Source organism: Electrophorus electricus, chromosome 8, assembly GCF_041902795.1.
Source record: "Electrophorus electricus isolate QZ-2024a chromosome 8, ASM4190279v1, whole genome shotgun sequence".
Taxonomy (NCBI): domain Eukaryota; kingdom Metazoa; phylum Chordata; class Actinopteri; order Gymnotiformes; family Gymnotidae; genus Electrophorus; species Electrophorus electricus.
The window spans coordinates 28,916,112-28,931,858 of NC_137504.1; the positions used below are offsets into that span (position 1 = coordinate 28,916,112).

General features: G+C 46.4%; 2 protein-coding genes across 10 annotated transcripts; one reads left to right on the forward strand and one right to left on the reverse strand.

The window, feature by feature from the left end:
* Nucleotides 1-35: 35 nt before the first annotated feature.
* On the reverse strand, nt 36-7,513 carry ehd2a (EH-domain containing 2a). 6 transcript variants are annotated; one of them, XM_081720095.1, is made up of 7 exons: nt 7,306-7,513; nt 5,556-5,636; nt 5,138-5,317; nt 3,592-3,689; nt 2,493-2,905; nt 1,785-1,949; nt 36-1,535 (listed from the first exon to the last, which is right to left on the reverse strand). In XM_081720095.1, exons 2-7 carry the CDS (start codon nt 5,603-5,605, stop codon nt 951-953), a joined length of 1,491 nt encoding a protein of 496 aa, XP_081576221.1. In that variant the 5' UTR covers nt 5,606-5,636; nt 7,306-7,513; the 3' UTR covers nt 36-950. The 6 variants fall into 6 exon arrangements, with proteins under 6 accessions (XP_081576221.1, XP_081576220.1, XP_026859916.2 ...); XM_081720094.1 differs by having other exon boundaries at nt 5,138-5,365; XM_027004115.3 differs by having other exon boundaries at nt 5,556-5,826.
* A 2,309-nt stretch (nt 7,514-9,822) lies between these two features.
* Nucleotides 9,823-15,674, forward strand: znf541 (zinc finger protein 541). 4 transcript variants are annotated; one of them, XM_081719334.1, is made up of 13 exons: nt 9,823-10,873; nt 11,003-11,052; nt 11,247-11,340; nt 11,476-11,607; nt 12,031-12,343; nt 12,545-12,599; nt 12,752-12,894; nt 13,161-13,264; nt 13,360-13,435; nt 14,167-14,255; nt 14,328-14,444; nt 14,649-14,770; nt 14,941-15,674. In XM_081719334.1, the coding sequence occupies exons 1-13, from the start codon at nt 9,824-9,826 to the stop codon at nt 15,077-15,079; spliced, it is 2,484 nt and encodes an 827-aa protein (XP_081575460.1). In that variant the 5' UTR covers nt 9,823; the 3' UTR covers nt 15,080-15,674. The 4 variants fall into 4 exon arrangements, 3 of the variants coding, with proteins under 3 accessions (XP_081575460.1, XP_081575461.1, XP_081575463.1); XM_081719335.1 differs by lacking the exon at nt 14,649-14,770 and having other exon boundaries at nt 14,941-15,081; XM_081719337.1 differs by lacking the exon at nt 14,649-14,770 and having other exon boundaries at nt 14,334-14,444; nt 14,941-15,081.
* The last annotated feature ends 73 nt before the right edge of the window (nt 15,675-15,747 follow it).

Genomic DNA, 15,747 nt, shown 5'->3' on the forward strand with positions numbered 1-15,747 from the left:
TAAGACCGATTGATATACTCCAATTTTACATTTCCTGAAATCTAATAACAGTTATGTTCAAGAACGTGTGGAATTTATTACTTTGGCCTAAATGACGCCCACACCCAAAAAGTTTAATATAACGCAATCTGCGCTCAATGGACAAGGAATCCAAAAATATAATAGACCCATGAAAACGTAGAAAAGCTCCTAATAACTTAACAGTTAACTACACCCGTTTCTAAAAAAAAAAAAAAAAAAAAAAAAAGAATAGTCGTTTATATGCAATAGAATTTATAAACAAGTCATTTAAAACCACACTGTATTTTAATGCCATTCCGCGGCACAATTTACACTTCTCTGGCCTCGGAAGTACTGCCACATGCATGTCGTTTACTGAGCATAATTTCTTAGTTATTTACTGATAGAATGCTGCTACTGAAAGTGAACATGTAGCCTACAAGCAGTGCCTGGTGCAACAAGAAGGTCTGCTGTGCACCATCTTGAAATAGCTAGCATCTTTGGCTCTTCTGCTGGACTGCATTGCTGCTTTTTTCGGAAAGAAACTCTGGCTTTGATCAATGTGTGGTCCCACACTATTTTACAATAAAAGCAAAAAAAAAAAAAATGAATACACTTTTCAATAATGAAATAAACGAAATCATGCAAGAAAACTACAGGAAATCAAGAAGAAACTTTCACCATGGTAACGAGTGATTTGGCTCGTACGGGCGTGCATAATAACTGTAATTAGATCATATCTGTAATTACTTTAGTTTCTCGCGCTAAAGAGCATGTAAAGGACCCTGCAAAGGTTAAGTATGGCTCAGAGCTAGGAGCTGCAATCTTTTTTTCTTTTTTTTTTTTACCAATGAGTATTCCTTTAAGTGCGTTCTTGGGGACATAAAAGAGCAACACCTTCTCAGCTAAAGTTCAACTGACTGAAATAACATGGAGGTTAATAAAAGTCCCTATGCACCCCCACAGTCCTCTCTGTTCTCTGCATTTGACGGTCTGCGTCTCCTCTTGGACGGCGGCACAAGGTGGGCGGGGAGCACCGGCGGCAGTCCGAAGCCCTCCAGCTTCACCTCGATCAGGTGGCTGGCCAGAGCGAACTCCTCGTCGTCCAGCAGGCCATCGCGGTCCACATCCGACAGCCTCCAGATCCGGCCCAGGACCGAGCTCGGCAGCCGCGTGCCAAGCATCCAGTCCTTCACCTTGGTGCCGCTCAGCTTGCCCTGATGGGGAGACAGGTTGTAGAAGATTTCGTCGTACTTCGGCTTGTCCCTGGAGACCACCCAGCTGTCGTCGGAGGGCTCCTCGCGTGCGCCGTAGGGCTCTGCGTGACAGAGGGGGTTCAGTTCCATAAACAGTTCCTCGCTGGACCCCAGCAGGGCGCCACCTGGCGCCCCGGGCTGGTCCCCTGCCTCCAGCTCCTCTTTGCACAGAAGAGGCATCAGCTTGGCGATGTCGGTGGTCAGGAGCTCATCCAAAGCTGCCAAGAGCTTGGGCTTCAGGGCATTAAATCTGGTGAAGTTGTGATTCATGAGCTCCTCCTACCAATGTGATCCAACACAAAAGTAAAAAACACTTAAAATAGCACCAGAATCACTTACTGTTGTAATTATTGGAATGAAATACTTATTTGAATGCAATGATCTATGGTGAGGTAAAGTCTTTCAGCTAAAGTGAGAAATAATATGACCCTAAGCTCAAGAATGTATATTTCATTGTGGATGAATTGCACCAAATGAAGGCAAATAAGTGCCAAAGCCCCCTTGACTGTTATCTGAGCAGTGAGAGACCTGCATCGTTGCGCAGTCGGGGAAATCCCCGGGCGAGAGCTGATGCCGCTGCTGGATCCTTGAGAAGAGCTGCGGAAGGTCGTAAATCAGATCCCGTTTTTTGTGGTTTCGCCAGAAGACAAGGGGCATCTCCTCCTTCAGGGCACTGATGATGTAAGCGTGGGCCTGGAGGGGCAGGCGAGGACAGGTGAGTGTTCCTGTTTCAGGAACGCTCATGAAGAATCGTTCCAAGATGAATCCCAAATGTGCACAAACGCATAATGTCCAAGGGAAGGGATCAAATTTCAGAAGCATGACTCTGCGTTTTGTGCATGTGCAACACTTAACTAAAATCAGCACATAGTTGCGGAGTAAATCTGATATGACAAAACAAGGTCTGTGGTTTGTCAAAGAGCTCTGAGTTTGTTTGCTTTTGGGCTGAGTAGGGATCGCGAGGACCTTTCACACAGAATAGACTCTGGAGAATGCTTGTTCCTTGGTAACAGTGGCTTAGTGAATGTTTTTTTAGTTGCCATGTAACAGAAGTTGTCTAAAGCTCATGTCAGAGACAGAAAAACATTCTTTTATTTAGATCCATAGTAAACGAGTTAAATTCTTCTTAAAACCAAGACTTGCTGGAATGAGCAGCCTTTAATTGACAAGTGTGAGCATCAGATGTACGTGGCTCATGTGGTATTGAAAGGTGTATGCAAACTCAGAGTGTCTCACCCTTACAAGGCGCGCCCTCTTTACCAGGTCGTTAAGCTTTCTCAGGGCAGAGTTGCGGGGCAGGTTCTGGATATCGGCAAACAAATCTTTCTCCTCACGCTCAAACAGCCTCCGGTTGTCTGCCGCCCTGAGCGGCGCCGACCAGAAGGAGCCGATGTAGACCCTTAGGACTTCGGGTGTATGGAACACTTTGCCCAGCGACCACATGAGGGCCCCGTACACGCGCATGAGCTGCTGCGGCTGCACGCCGTCGGCCTTGTTGAGCACCACACGCAGCTTGTCCTCGTTGCCCCGCAGGGCGGCGATGGTGCGCGAGAACTCGTCCGAGAGGTCCAGCTTGTGGGCATCGCAGAGGAGGACAATTCGGTCCACGTGCGCCGCAAACCATTGAACCACAGCCGGAAAGTCATACCCTAGAAAAGAGGGCCAAATTGTCGTCAGGATTTAGACATCTGAGCTGGTGTTCATAGATAAGACGGAGCTGTGTGATTACCATAAATACGAGAGGAAAGTACACCCTGCCCATGTTATTAGAAACTGTGTGCACTAATAATCACTGATTTTTGACTACAGGATCATTCCTGATCAAAAATTATTTGGATGGTGGCGCATTCTGAACGCTGCAGTTACTGTGAAGTGTCGAGGGTTTTCTGCCACCTCAGCAAACAGCCACACAAGGGAACGCTTAACCCAAAAACATTATCAAATGCTTATTATTTGAGGAACACTAATTAGCTGTGAAATATACCTTTGAAATGCAGTGTTGGCAATGGTAGTTCAGCGGTTAAGGTACTTGACTTATACTTGGAAGATTGTTGGTTCAAGCCCCACCACTGCCAAGTTGCCACTGTTGATCCCCCGAGCAAGGCCCATAACCCTCAAGTTGTACTCAGTCATAATCATAAGTTGCTTTGGATAAAAGGGTCAGCTAAATGCTATAAACGTAAGGGGCGCACCAGACATCAACGTACATGCTTGTATTTCCGTGTTTTGAGTGCGGTTGTGGGCCTTCACCGCTTTATCAGCATTTACATCATTATTGAGGCCTGTTGACATGGCCTGAGGAAGAGGTCTTATGTAAACAAGTCTTTTGTCTTGCCTCTGCTCGTCTTTTTCTTAGAGCTGGATAAAATTCCTGGCGTGTCAATGATGCTGACGTTCTCCAGGACTTGGTTCGGAAAGTGCACGCACTGGAATCTACAGGGACAGCAAGGAATCAGTGTAAAACACAAGAGCAGAAGCCCTGATGAACAGAAACAAGTGAACGAGTGAATGAGCAAACGAGTGAACAAAAGAAAGATAGTACTTTTTGGAGAGGGCAACAGACTGTTCAACAAAGAGCCTCCGGTCACTGACTGAGCTTTCTCAGGTTCTTCTCTATTTTCCCAGTCTCTTTCATTTATGTCTGAAATACCCAAACCTCAGTTTTACAAAAACAGTTGGCCAAGTGCACCATTTAAGGCGCCAAACAAGACATACAGCTGCTCCATGTTCTCGCCCTGCCTCCAGAGTCTGCATGCTGTTTTCATAGCCACTACTTCTGTTTCAGCTTAGTAGCTGCCATTCGAGTCATGCCTCCAACACAAGCACATTGGCCCTCCCACTCTCCATTAGCCAGCAAGCCACGCCTCCAACACAAGCACACTGGCCCTCCCACTCTCCATCAGCCAGCAAGCCACGCCTCCAACACAAGCACACTGGCCCTCCCACTCTCCATCAGCCAGCAAGCCACGCCTCCAACACAAGCACACTGGCCCTCCCACTCTCCATCAGCCAGCAAGCCACGCCTCCAACACAAGCACACTGGCCCTCCCACTCTCCATCAGCCAGCAAGCCACGCCTCCAACACAAGCACACTGGCCCTCCCACTCTCCATCGCCAGCAAGCCACGCCTCCAACACAAGCACACTGGCCCTCCCACTCTCCATCAGCCAGCAAGCCACGCCTCCAACACAAGCACACTGGCCCTCCCACTCTCCATCGCCAGCAAGCCACGCCTCCAACACAAGCACACTGGCCCTCCCACTCTCCATCAGCCAGCAAGCCACGCCTCCAACACAAGCACACTGGCCTTCCCACTCTCCATCAGCCAGCAAGCCACGCCTCCAACACAAGCACACTGGCCCTCCCACTCTCCATCAGCCAGCAAGCCACGCCTCCAACACAAGCACACTGGCCCTCCCACTCTCCATCGCCAGCAAGCCACGCCTCCAACACAAGCACACTGGCCCTCCCACTCTCCATCAGCCAGCAAGCCACGCCTCCAACACAAGCACACTGGCCCTCCCACTCTCTATCAGCCAGCAAGCCACGCCTCCAATACAAGCACACTGGCCTTCCCACTCTCCATCAGCCAGCAAGCCATGCCTCCAACACAAGCACACTGGCCCTCCCACTCTCCATCAGCCAGCATGCCACGCCTCCAACACAAGCACACTGGCCCTCCCACTCTCCATCGCCAGCAAGCCACGCCTCCAACACAAGCACACTGGCCCTCCCACTCTCCATCATCCAGCAAGCCACGCCTCCAACACAAGCACACTGGCCTTCCCACTCCTCCAGCCAGCAAGCCACGCCTCCAACACAAGCACACTGGCCCTCCCACTCTCCATCAGCCAGCAAGCCACGCCCTCACTCTCACTCACCGGTTCAGAAAGGTGCTCCCGAAGAGACTGAGTTTGCGGAAGGGCTTGTTGGGGTCAACGACGAGGGCGTTGCCCGGGATGATATGCCGAATGTCCCCGTACATTATAGCGGTGAAACAGTCTGTCGTGGGCTCGGCCCCAATCCTGCCACCTGGGTAGTCTCCTTGTTCAAGAAGATACCTGAAAATCATCACACCCAAGGTTCCCACCTCCTGGGACCCATTTGCACTGCAGAGATTTGTGTTTTCTTGCATCCAACACTCCATACTAAACAATTCGTATTAGAGCCAGAGCTGGAAGTAGGACATATACTGAGAATGACTCTCAGTATATAAAATTTCATACATTAGCTCAGTCGAGAAATCATGTCACTTGTTTTCACATCAACGTGCATTTATTCGCACTCATCATTATTTACCTAATGAAGGTAGTCTTCCCTGTTGAGTACTGACCCACCACCAGGATCATGGGTTTGTTGTCGAAGTCTGCATCCTCCAGGCTGGGGGAGTGGAAATCAGAGAAGGCATAGTACTTTTCCAGGGGAAGCAGCTTCTGTCGGTAGAGCATCTTCAAACCCTCGGTCACCGTGCACACCCCCTTCAGGGATTTCACACCCCAGTTCTTTACTTTCTGGGAAGCCATGGAGCCGGACCTCGAGTCTGTGAGTCCGAGCCCGAGTGTACAGCGTTCTTGGAGCAACAGAATAACTGTTATCAGTCTGGCAAAACAAGCATGGAGCATGTGCATAAATGGAGATGCCAAGGAACACGAGTAAGCGAAGAAGTATTGGGATATAGCTGGGTTTTTTCAAAAAGTACATGTTTTCAATGACTCACTCCACCTCTAATGAGGTTACACCCCTACATTGACACGGTGGCAGTGGTTAAAGGCTAGTTCAGAAAGGCTCAGACTCGCAAAAGAGAGGATACTGGTGTCCATCAAGTAACAAAAAATACAGCCACAAACAGCAATTAAAAAATCACAGCAGCCGAAAATCAACTTTGTGCAAATGCAATAACTCTTCATGTACGCTGTAGAACAAGTGATGATGTAGAATGGAATGGAATATAAACGTGTGTCCTCTATCATAAGAACCTGCTGTGTACATGATGGCCTAAGTGAAAGGGACCGTGGATTGCTGTCAAAAGTTCATCATCGGCATCTTGCCAGTCACCTGTTTCTCGTTTACTCCATTTTATTGCCGCCCTGTTTTTCTCTATTGACTTTGTGAAGGTTCTTGAGCCACCTCTCAAGTTCTATTTTGTATATTTGTTTTCTCTACCTGGTATGGCTCTCATTTTCTGCACATTGCCCAACTTCCTGCCTGTTTCTTACCAAGATTTCTACCTACTCTAGTTATATTCTAATAAACTGTTTGTGATTGTATATGTTCATTTATGACAAGTGCATGGGACACAACCCTAGTTCACACATCATATACATCTATGAAATCTCTGAACTGAAATCTCGGAGTGGGAGGATTTCTGCTCCAGTCCTGGGGACGCTCTGCCCTGTACCCTCTCCCTGTCCTAGCGTACATATTCCAAGTCATCGGTGTATTATCAATCCCTTTATGATTTGATATCAGAACAGGAAAAAGCCGACTCTGTTGGACCTCGGGACTGAACTTCAAAACTTCCAGACCGTGCCATGCTGGTTAACAGCTGTGCTTTCACTGTTCCCACTGAGCAAGACTGTGAATAGAAGACTACTGCACTGCAGACTGGCGCTTACATGACAAAAGAAAAGTCTTAATGGAACTGGGTGGAGCAGGAAAATTCTGAAGAATGTAAAGATTTCACTGGCATCAAAACTGGAACTGGGACCACACTTACCACAGCCATACTCCAGATGCACTACTATATACTATAACTATATATATATATATATATATATATATATATATATATATATATATATATATATATATATATTAGAGTTACAATACAATTTATTGATGCTTTCTATCCATTGTTCTCTATAACTTTAAGATTCTGCAAATAAGCAGGCTTTTAAAAAATGTCATATTCTCTGACAGGTGAACATGACAATTTCAAAAACATTATTTTACAAATACTCCCTGTTCTTTAGTGCACTTAGACCTTTATACAGAACACCTATAAACTTAAAAAGCTCAAAAGTACTGTAATACTTAATGAGGTTTTTACCTATCACAGCAGGCCGATGTGATATCCAGCTGAACTGCTAATCGCACTCCCACTGAAGATCTCGTAGCTCTTCTCCCTGTAGAACACGTTATGAAACCACAACACAAACCTTTACCAAACAGACTCTCTCTAGACTTGAGGAGATTCAGTTATTTTCACATTTTCTAATCACAGAAAACAGTAAAAGGACTGTACGTGTAGGGTTGCTGCCCAATCGCACAGTATGATTTGTGTTAAGAGCCTCAGAGGGTTATAGGGTTCTCAGCTCCAGATGTTCGTATGGGTGGAGTGCTGGATCAGTGATTCACTAAAAAATTGAATTATAATGAGCTAATTTATGTAAACAATTGTTCCCTGTCAATATTAATTTCAGGACCTGAGTTTTGTACAGTTCAAGGGTTTAGAAGAAGGTGTGGCAATCCAGAGGGGGAAAAAACATGCAAAACTACCTAAAGGAAAATCATATAAATGAAATACAACGGCAGACAAACCCATCTGAGTAAGTGCAGTCTGCGCAGTCTGTGCAGTCTATGCAGTCTGATGGGCAGTCTATGCAGTCTGATGCACGACTCTGACGTTGAATGGGATCACGTGCCACTAAACCTAGCATGCAAATGCGTAGTTAATGTATTACCACTACCGAGGTTATCTTGTGACAGCAATTCATCCTATTGTAGCTGATTAGCAAACTTTAAACATTCAATATTTAAAACCTCTTAAGTGAATACTGGCTGTGTTCAGGTTAATTACAATATTGAAAACCTCTTAGGCGAATACTGGCTGTGTTTAGTGGCTTTACAGACCTTGTCTGCACGTGTTTCTTGGCTAGCTATGTCCTAGCTAGTTAGCACAGCAAGCGGCTAGCTAACGTTAGCTGACGTTAGCCAACATGTATTAACATGTATTCATGTTTTTAAAATTCGAAGTTTAATATGCACCTTTCTGGAGTGAAAACGGCCTTGAAACGATCTGCAGTTTTTCCATAGCGATTCTGCATTACTATTAACTATCATTTTTGGGTTCGTTTTATTATGCAGCACAAAAGACATAATCTTTTGGAATTGTCCCTAAATAGTAGTTGCGGTGAATTTTTGTTTCCTGCAGCATGGCTGAAGAGCGGGTATCTCCTGAACTGTATTCCACGCATGAGGCGCTGGAACCTGTGAACCTGCCTCTGCTCTCAGCGACTGAGCACACCTCGGAGGATGTCCTCTTCATCAACCCCGTATCCCCACCCCTGCCCTGCCTCCCAGCTTCGGAGCATCCGCTTCGGATGGACACTGGAGTGAGCAGGGAGACCGGTTAGTCCTCAAAGTCCCCAAAATCAAGCCTCACGTCCTGGTCTTTATATTTAAACAGTTTGGAGATGATCCGCGCTTGCACCTGCGGCGTATTAGCGCAGGTTATTGTGCAGAGCGACTTGCAGAAGTTCATTGTTGTCTCCATGGAAGTAAGGCTCACGCAAGTAATAAGGTGTGCATAAAATATGCACAAAATAATTCTCAAATTTAAAAACAAAAAAAATTCTTTTTCATCAGGACGTACATCAGGGGAGTCGTTGCCTCCTTCAGTGCAGGACCCTGACAGTGTTAGTGTGAGGGAGACAGTGAGTCTGTTTGGGCCTGAGCTGTTTCCTACGCAGGCAGTGCAGGGGGCAGAAGTTATAATGCATCAGTGTTCCGAGTGCAGGAAAGTATTCGGGACCACCGACGCTCTCAACAAACACCTACTCACACACCAGCCAGACAGACCCCATGTGTGTACAATCTGCCAGCGAGGGTTTAAACGGTACGATCACCTGTGAGTGGGACTTATTTCTCAGAGAATACACCTGTTCCGGTGTATTTCGATTACTTTGTATTTTTTTGGGGGGGGGGGGAGGATCGCCAGTCATATTTCAGCGAGTGGCTTCTCATGCAGCATGATGGTCCTGTGAAAATGGATGCATTAATTCTATACACTAAATCAGTACAAAATCTATAACCAATAGGCTAATCTATAACAAAGAAAAATCTATGACTAGGTTAATAGAACTAAATATGTAACTAATGTGGTTATAAATATGAAGACAATTTGGAAGAAAAACAACACAGTCTCCACAATTTGAAGTTGCTGCAAAGACAGGTGTACAACCCAAGACTGACAAACATAGCTACAAGTTTACATTTCCAAACCTCAGTGTAATTTAATTTTAAAAACACTGCAGATTTGGTTTATGACATGGAGTTCAGATGGGTGTCACTGTTCTGCCTATTCTCAGCCATTGTTAGCAGTGAGAAAGTTAGCCAGGCTAAATCATGTTGGGTGAGATGGCTACACATGAGGGAGTCTACCACTATACTCAAATAGTCCCACATTGCTACTTTAAATTAGAGAATTATATATTATATTATGGATTTTGTGCTTTATACATTAGTGAGTTTAGAGCAAATTTGTATTTTCTTTATACATTGACAACAGACATTTCATTGCGTGTATTAAGCATGACTGACCCCTCTTTCGGTGTAGCACTGGCCATATGTTGACCCACCAGAAGAGGGACGCATACCCCTGCCCTCAGCCCGATTGCCAGAAGAGGTACTATGGCCAGCACTCGCTAAGAGGACATTGCTCCACGCAGCATGGCTTCTACCTGCTCCCTGTAGCCTCGCAGTCCCTTGCCCCGGATCCCATCCGGCCTGGCCGGGCCGCATGGGAGCCCACACAGCCTTCTGCCGTGACGGAGGGCCCGTTCGAATTCCACTCCCGCTTTCTCTCTCCCCCCACACTGGCTTCACGGCCAGGGGCTTACTCCAGCCACGGAGGTGGCCACTCCGGGTTCGCTTCCGTGGCGACAAACTCCGGGTCGGGCTGCTACCCGGAGGAGCCAAAGCCATCCCGGCCGGATCCTCCCGAGATTGTGGAAGCTTGGGGCTCAGCGGTGGCTGGCGCATCACTTAATCCTGAGAGCGCTGCTGATTTGCCCACATCTCGTGGGGCATCGTGGTCCCACCTGTGGACTGCGAGTCATGACCAGCAGCCTGGGAGCAGACTGGGGGACCCAACAACTCCAGAGAGCCCCAGAGCCAAAGCTCAGAACATCCACGGTTGGGAAAGCAGCCTACATTTCTCCATGGAAGACCTCCAAGCATGGAAGGAGGCGCTGTCTGTCCAGCCCTGTGAGGAGATGACCGGCGCCGGACTGAAGCGTGCCTCGGGGCCCGCATCTCCAGTTCCGTCCAAGCACAGCCGGCCCATTTTGCTCAAACATCAGCAGCACATTTCCTATGGTAATGGGGCAGCACTGTGCTCTGGATCACATAGGAATCCCAGCTCAGCAGCACCACCTTCAGGACACGGGGAGACAGTGCGCCCGCCTTTACACCTTCCACCCGCATCCAAAACAAGGAAGAAAGGAATGAGGAAGAAGAAGAGCGTGAATGATGCCGATATTCCTGTCCCTCCACTGCCTGCTCCCAGACCTCTCATGCAAAAGTGTCCCAGGCCCCGTTCTGGCTGCCTCGTCTCACCCAGCCAGGTGGCCATGGCGTCCTTTAATAGAGAAAGCACCAGCTCTCCCTCAGCCAAGGTAAGACAGTGACGAATACTCATATTGCCCTAAATGGCCACTGTTTGGCTGGTTCATGTGAGGATCTTTCTCTGCACTGTTGGAGAGTAGGTGTTTCAGGGTAAGTTAATTTGTCATTTCGCTACACAGGGAAGAAGTGATGCTGTGGTGACAGGAAATGGAAGCGAGTCTGGTACCAGGTTAGAATATGCGTTATAGGGAAAGTGCAGATAATATTTTATTAAGCACCTGTTAGGAGACGTCTGAGCATATTTTTGAAATGGGGTGTTGATGAAACATTATTAAGAATAAGTTACAAAACGTATCTAGACGATTACTGCTCTGAACTGTCTCCTCGGTTAAAAAACTCTTCTTGGTTTGGCTTCGTCAGCAGAAATCTAAAAGATACTCCTGGACACAGCGCCGCATCGTCACTTCAGCAAGCTCTGACGACCTCTTCTGCTGAACAGGTGTCGGTGCCCTCCATGGTACAGTGCTTTATAGTCAGCCAAAGAAATAAACCTTTTCCTTTCCTGTTAGCATTTTTGACGGAAGTGGTCCTCTTGTGTCAGTCTTGCATTCTTGCTGTAGAAGTCTTTGTGAACGCTTTCTTCCTGGGGCAGGGAGGGAACGCAGAGAGGTCTGCTGGAATGGCCACGGAGTCTCCAGGGCCCCAGCTGTCGCCACTGGTCATCCCAGTCTCTGTACCTGTCTCAGCCAAGGAAGCCCCATTGCACAGACCCTCAGCACAACTTGTAAAAGCTCCCACTACCATATTATAGGCAGTTTATCCACACTTTCAGATGGTCTTCATTTAACTCAGTCAAGAGCACTGAATACCTGCTAGAGTTTGTGCTAGAGTTAACTAGGTTAAGGCAAAAAAAAAAAACATTCTGTGGGTCTGTGTGGACTGGATTGGAAAACGCTGTCTTAAGTAATTATGTGCAGGAATTGCTACATATAGTAAGTGGCTGACAACTAAAAACCAGCTCGCATAGTTTTGTTTGTATAATAATTTCACTACCAACTGTTTAAATAATAATTGTTTAAAGCATATGGATTCTTGTGTGAAGTATTCATCCAAGTCTTTTTTTTTTTTTTAGTGTACAGTACACGTGTAACTCTAATCATTTCCAGTACTGTGGAATAGCCACACACCCTAATGGCTCTCTCCGCAGACGGAGGAGGAGCAGAACGTACTCTCCAGGAAGTGCCGCCGGCCCAGTCTCCTAAGTACCCTCATCGTGCCTCACCCTTCCCCGCCACCCGCGGGAGGGCAGGGTTGTCGGGCTGCAGGGGGCTACCTCAGCCAGCTGCGCTCCCCGGGCTACCTAGCCGACCACCTGCTGACCTCTGGCTTCCACCTACCCACCTACACTCCGCCCCCCATGCTGAGCCCCTTGCGACCGGGGACAGGACTGTACTTCAGAACCCTGACCAAGCACCAACCATTCCTGCCTCCACCGCCGGGCATCTACACCGCCGTCCTGGGTGGGTGACAACCCGCGTGAGGCCCTTCTAGCGGTGCCATAGTTGAACTGTGTGGTTTGCATTGTAAAGAAGTCACTTAATAAAAGCGTCATCTACACTTACATCAGGAATATGCCAGTGTGAGCCCTCAGATGGCAGCTCCATGCATACTCACGTAGTGGGACTAAAATATCCTTCAGTTCTGCTGTCCTTTCCTTCTAGATGGGAAAGATGGGATCTCTTTGAGAACGGACAACAGGATAATGAATACAGAGCCGTAAGTCGCCTCTGTCATCATTAGAGTTTACTGTTATTATAGTCAACGTAATGGGTTTCACATGAATTCCAACAAAATGGGGAAGCTCCTTGGACATGTTTCATATTTGTTGTCCATATGGTTGTTTACACACTGTGTATTTGTCTGAGCAGAAGGATCAACGTGGGAGGCCATTTCCAGGCAGAGATCCCCCCACTACGTAACCCTCTGCTGATGCTGTATGACGAACACCCTGCTCAGCTCGTTTGTGCTCCATGGCGGGACCTCCCCAATAATCCAGACACGCAACACAGGGGTTCGTGTCGCACTTACACACACATTACAAAACCATCCCGACTTAAGTTATTCAGATTTGCTCAGCTATTATTCGTAATGGTCACTGGGGAATTGAAAGTTAATTATATCATGTTCAGTAAAATTATTTTAATAGCTATCATTTTAAACAGCTCAAGAGAAGTATCTCATCCTGATATCCTGTTATGCTGATAACAGTCAATCGGTGTCATGTTGAGAGAGCTGCAGTAGTAGCTGAGATGGTGTCTATCTTTTTTTGTGCCGTAGTCACAGAGTTTCTGGACTTGTGCTGTTCCAGTGTGCTACCAGGAGGGGGCACCAACATTGAACTTGCCCTTCACTGTCTGTATGAAGTCCAGGGAGACATACTAGTGAGCCCTTCTCATCCACTCAGCTTCTTGTGCTAGCAAGTTATGAATGATGCATCCGAATTATTTATTTATTTATTTATTTTTATTTTAACCAGGCCGCACTAGATTTGCTCTTAGTGAGAGGAGATTATCGGACCTCCTCCCATCCACTAAGTGACTACCACTATGCAGGTATACCTGATGGGATGTTTGGCTGTTGGGTCCATGCTGCCAGTGTTTTATCAGGCTGTGGGACAGTGTTTTATCAGGCTGTGGGACAGTGTTTTATCAGGCTGTGGGACAGTGTTTTAACAGGCTGTAGGACAGTGTTTTATCAGGCTGTAGGACAGTGTTTTATCAGGCTGTAGGACAGTGTTTTATCAGGCTGTAGGACAGTGTTTTAATAGGCCGTGGGACAGTGTTTTATCAGGCCGTAGAACAGTTTTTTATTAGGCCGTAGGACAGTGTTTTATCAGGCCGTAGGACAGTGTTTTATCAGGCCGTGGGACAGTGTTTTAACAGGCCGTGGGACAGTGTTTTAACAGGCCGTGGGACAGTGTTTTAACAGGCCGTGGGACAGTGTTTTAACAGGCTGTGGGACAGTGTTTTAACAGGCTGTGGGACAGTGTTTTATCAGGCTGTAGAACAGTTTTTTATCAGGCTGTAGGACAGTGTTTTATCAGGCTGCAAGACAATGTTTTGTGGAATTCTGAAACTTTTAAAATCTAGCATCCCTGCCGCTGTCCTCTGAAGGAAATTGTTTGATGAATACTCAGTTTTGCCTCTAAGCCCAAATGTAGCCTATCATTCACAACATGTTTAGTGTCCAACTTGTTTCCCCATAATTTTGTACTGGAGCTACGAAGCTAATGTAGCTAACAAATATTTGTCTCTCACCAGAAATGTTTTCCTTTAAACTGTAGGGTCACACCGCTGGAGTGCCCAGGAGATGAGGCTGTTCCGGAAGGCTCTGTTCAACCACAGCAAGGACTTTCAGCTAATCCATAGTGTGGTAAGCCAGTCAGACTCAGAGCTCGCAGTCCAGCTGCTATATTATCCAGAGTAATGGAACCTCTCCTGGCAGTTACAGACCAAATCGGTGGCGCAGTGCGTGGAGTACTACTATTCCATGAAGAAGATGAGGAAGTTCAAGCCGCGGACCCGAGGAGCGGATCAAAACAAGGGAACTGTCGAGCTCTCAGTAGGCATCTTCACACAAGCCAGATGTACAAATGCTTTATGTACCCACAGTGATAACCTAGTGGCGTAAAACGTGCAAACTGACCTTTGCTCAGGCCTGTCAGGAAAAGCCCAAACTACTGGTTTACACTGCGAAGGTGTGTGCATAAACACTTATGCCAGAGGCTACAAAGCAGCACTTAGCACTTACTTGGTTGGGTTGTAGGCTGAGACCCTCAGTGCCCCAGAGGAGCATGCTGACAATAGGACCGGGCCCAGATCTCTGAGTAGACCAAATGGAAGTCAGCCCACTGATAAAGGAGAGTTTACCTGCAAGGAGTGTGGCAGGTTAGGAACCTAGTATTTGACTTGGAGCTGTGGAAAAGACGGCTTTGGCCTGGCAAATTCACTCCTGGAGGCCACGTAGTATAAACATCTAAAGTCATACGTGATACGGTGATGAGTGACAATGTTAGGAGTTACCAGAAATGTTTTTGTGTGGCATTTATGTCCTTCAGGGGTTTTCGTAAAGTAAAGAGTCGTAATGCCCACATGAAGACGCACAGACACCAGGAGAGAGTGAGCTCCTCGTTGAACAGCTGGCTCAGTGGAGACCACAGCCAAGGTCAAGGAGAGGACAGGCCACAGGTCAGCTAGAGCCTTGCGGATGTCTGAAGGATGTTCCCTCGTCTGCTTAAGTGAATTAAAGAATTTCATCACCGTCTGACCCTATACGAATCAGGCCTCAGTAGGGAACATGATCAGTCAGGTATCTCAGATGGACGTGGAAGAAGTTAGTGGCCCTAAATTTGAGGTTTTAGCAGGTTGCAAATAACTCTTTAGAGAAAATCACTTGGATTTTCGTATAAATTAGTCATATATGAAAATATGTTTTCATAAAACACAAAGTATATTTAAAACTTCATTGTAAAAGACATTATTTAGAAAAGTCATATGTCATAACATTGGGATCAATGTGGATTGGGAAAATTACCTGTTTTTAAAAAATGTTTATGTTCAAAGATTCAAGTTCTTGACATTCTTATTCGGCAATCAAGAAGAAATATTTGTTTTAATCCCTCATTGCTTACACCAGGTTTTTCTACTTCTGTAATGAATGTTTTGTGTAATGTACTTTAAATCTTTATTTTTAAAATTGTTTAAGTTAAAATACGTTCCTAAAACATTTACAAGTAATCAGCTGGTTGTAAATGTCTGTTTTGTTAATTTGATGACTTTATTAATCCACAGTCCAAGGCATGTTATCAATTTATAACTCATCTTTGTATTCTGAAGAAAAAAACGGTCAACTTAGAGTTTCGGTT

Bases quoted from the DNA above. Each gene is read 5' to 3' on its own strand.
- znf541 (XM_081719334.1), top strand. From the start codon at position 9,824: ATGTTGACCCACCAGAAGAGGGACGCATACCCCTGCCCTCAGCCCGAT. The intron at 12,344-12,544 runs GTGGGTGACAAC...CTTTCCTTCTAG, and splicing joins CATCTACACCGCCGTCCTGG to ATGGGAAAGATGGGATCTCT. The intron at 13,436-14,166 runs GTATACCTGATG...TTTAAACTGTAG, and splicing joins AAGTGACTACCACTATGCAG to GGTCACACCGCTGGAGTGCC.
- ehd2a (XM_081720091.1), bottom strand. From the start codon at position 5,779: ATGGCTTCCCAGAAAGTAAAGAACTGGGGTGTGAAATCCCTGAAGGGG. The intron at 3,690-5,137 runs GTGAGTGAGAGT...CTGTCCCTGTAG, and splicing joins GGGAGCACCTTTCTGAACCG to ATTCCAGTGCGTGCACTTTC. The intron at 1,536-1,784 runs GTCTCTCACTGC...TCACATTGGTAG, and splicing joins CCGACTGCGCAACGATGCAG to GAGGAGCTCATGAATCACAA.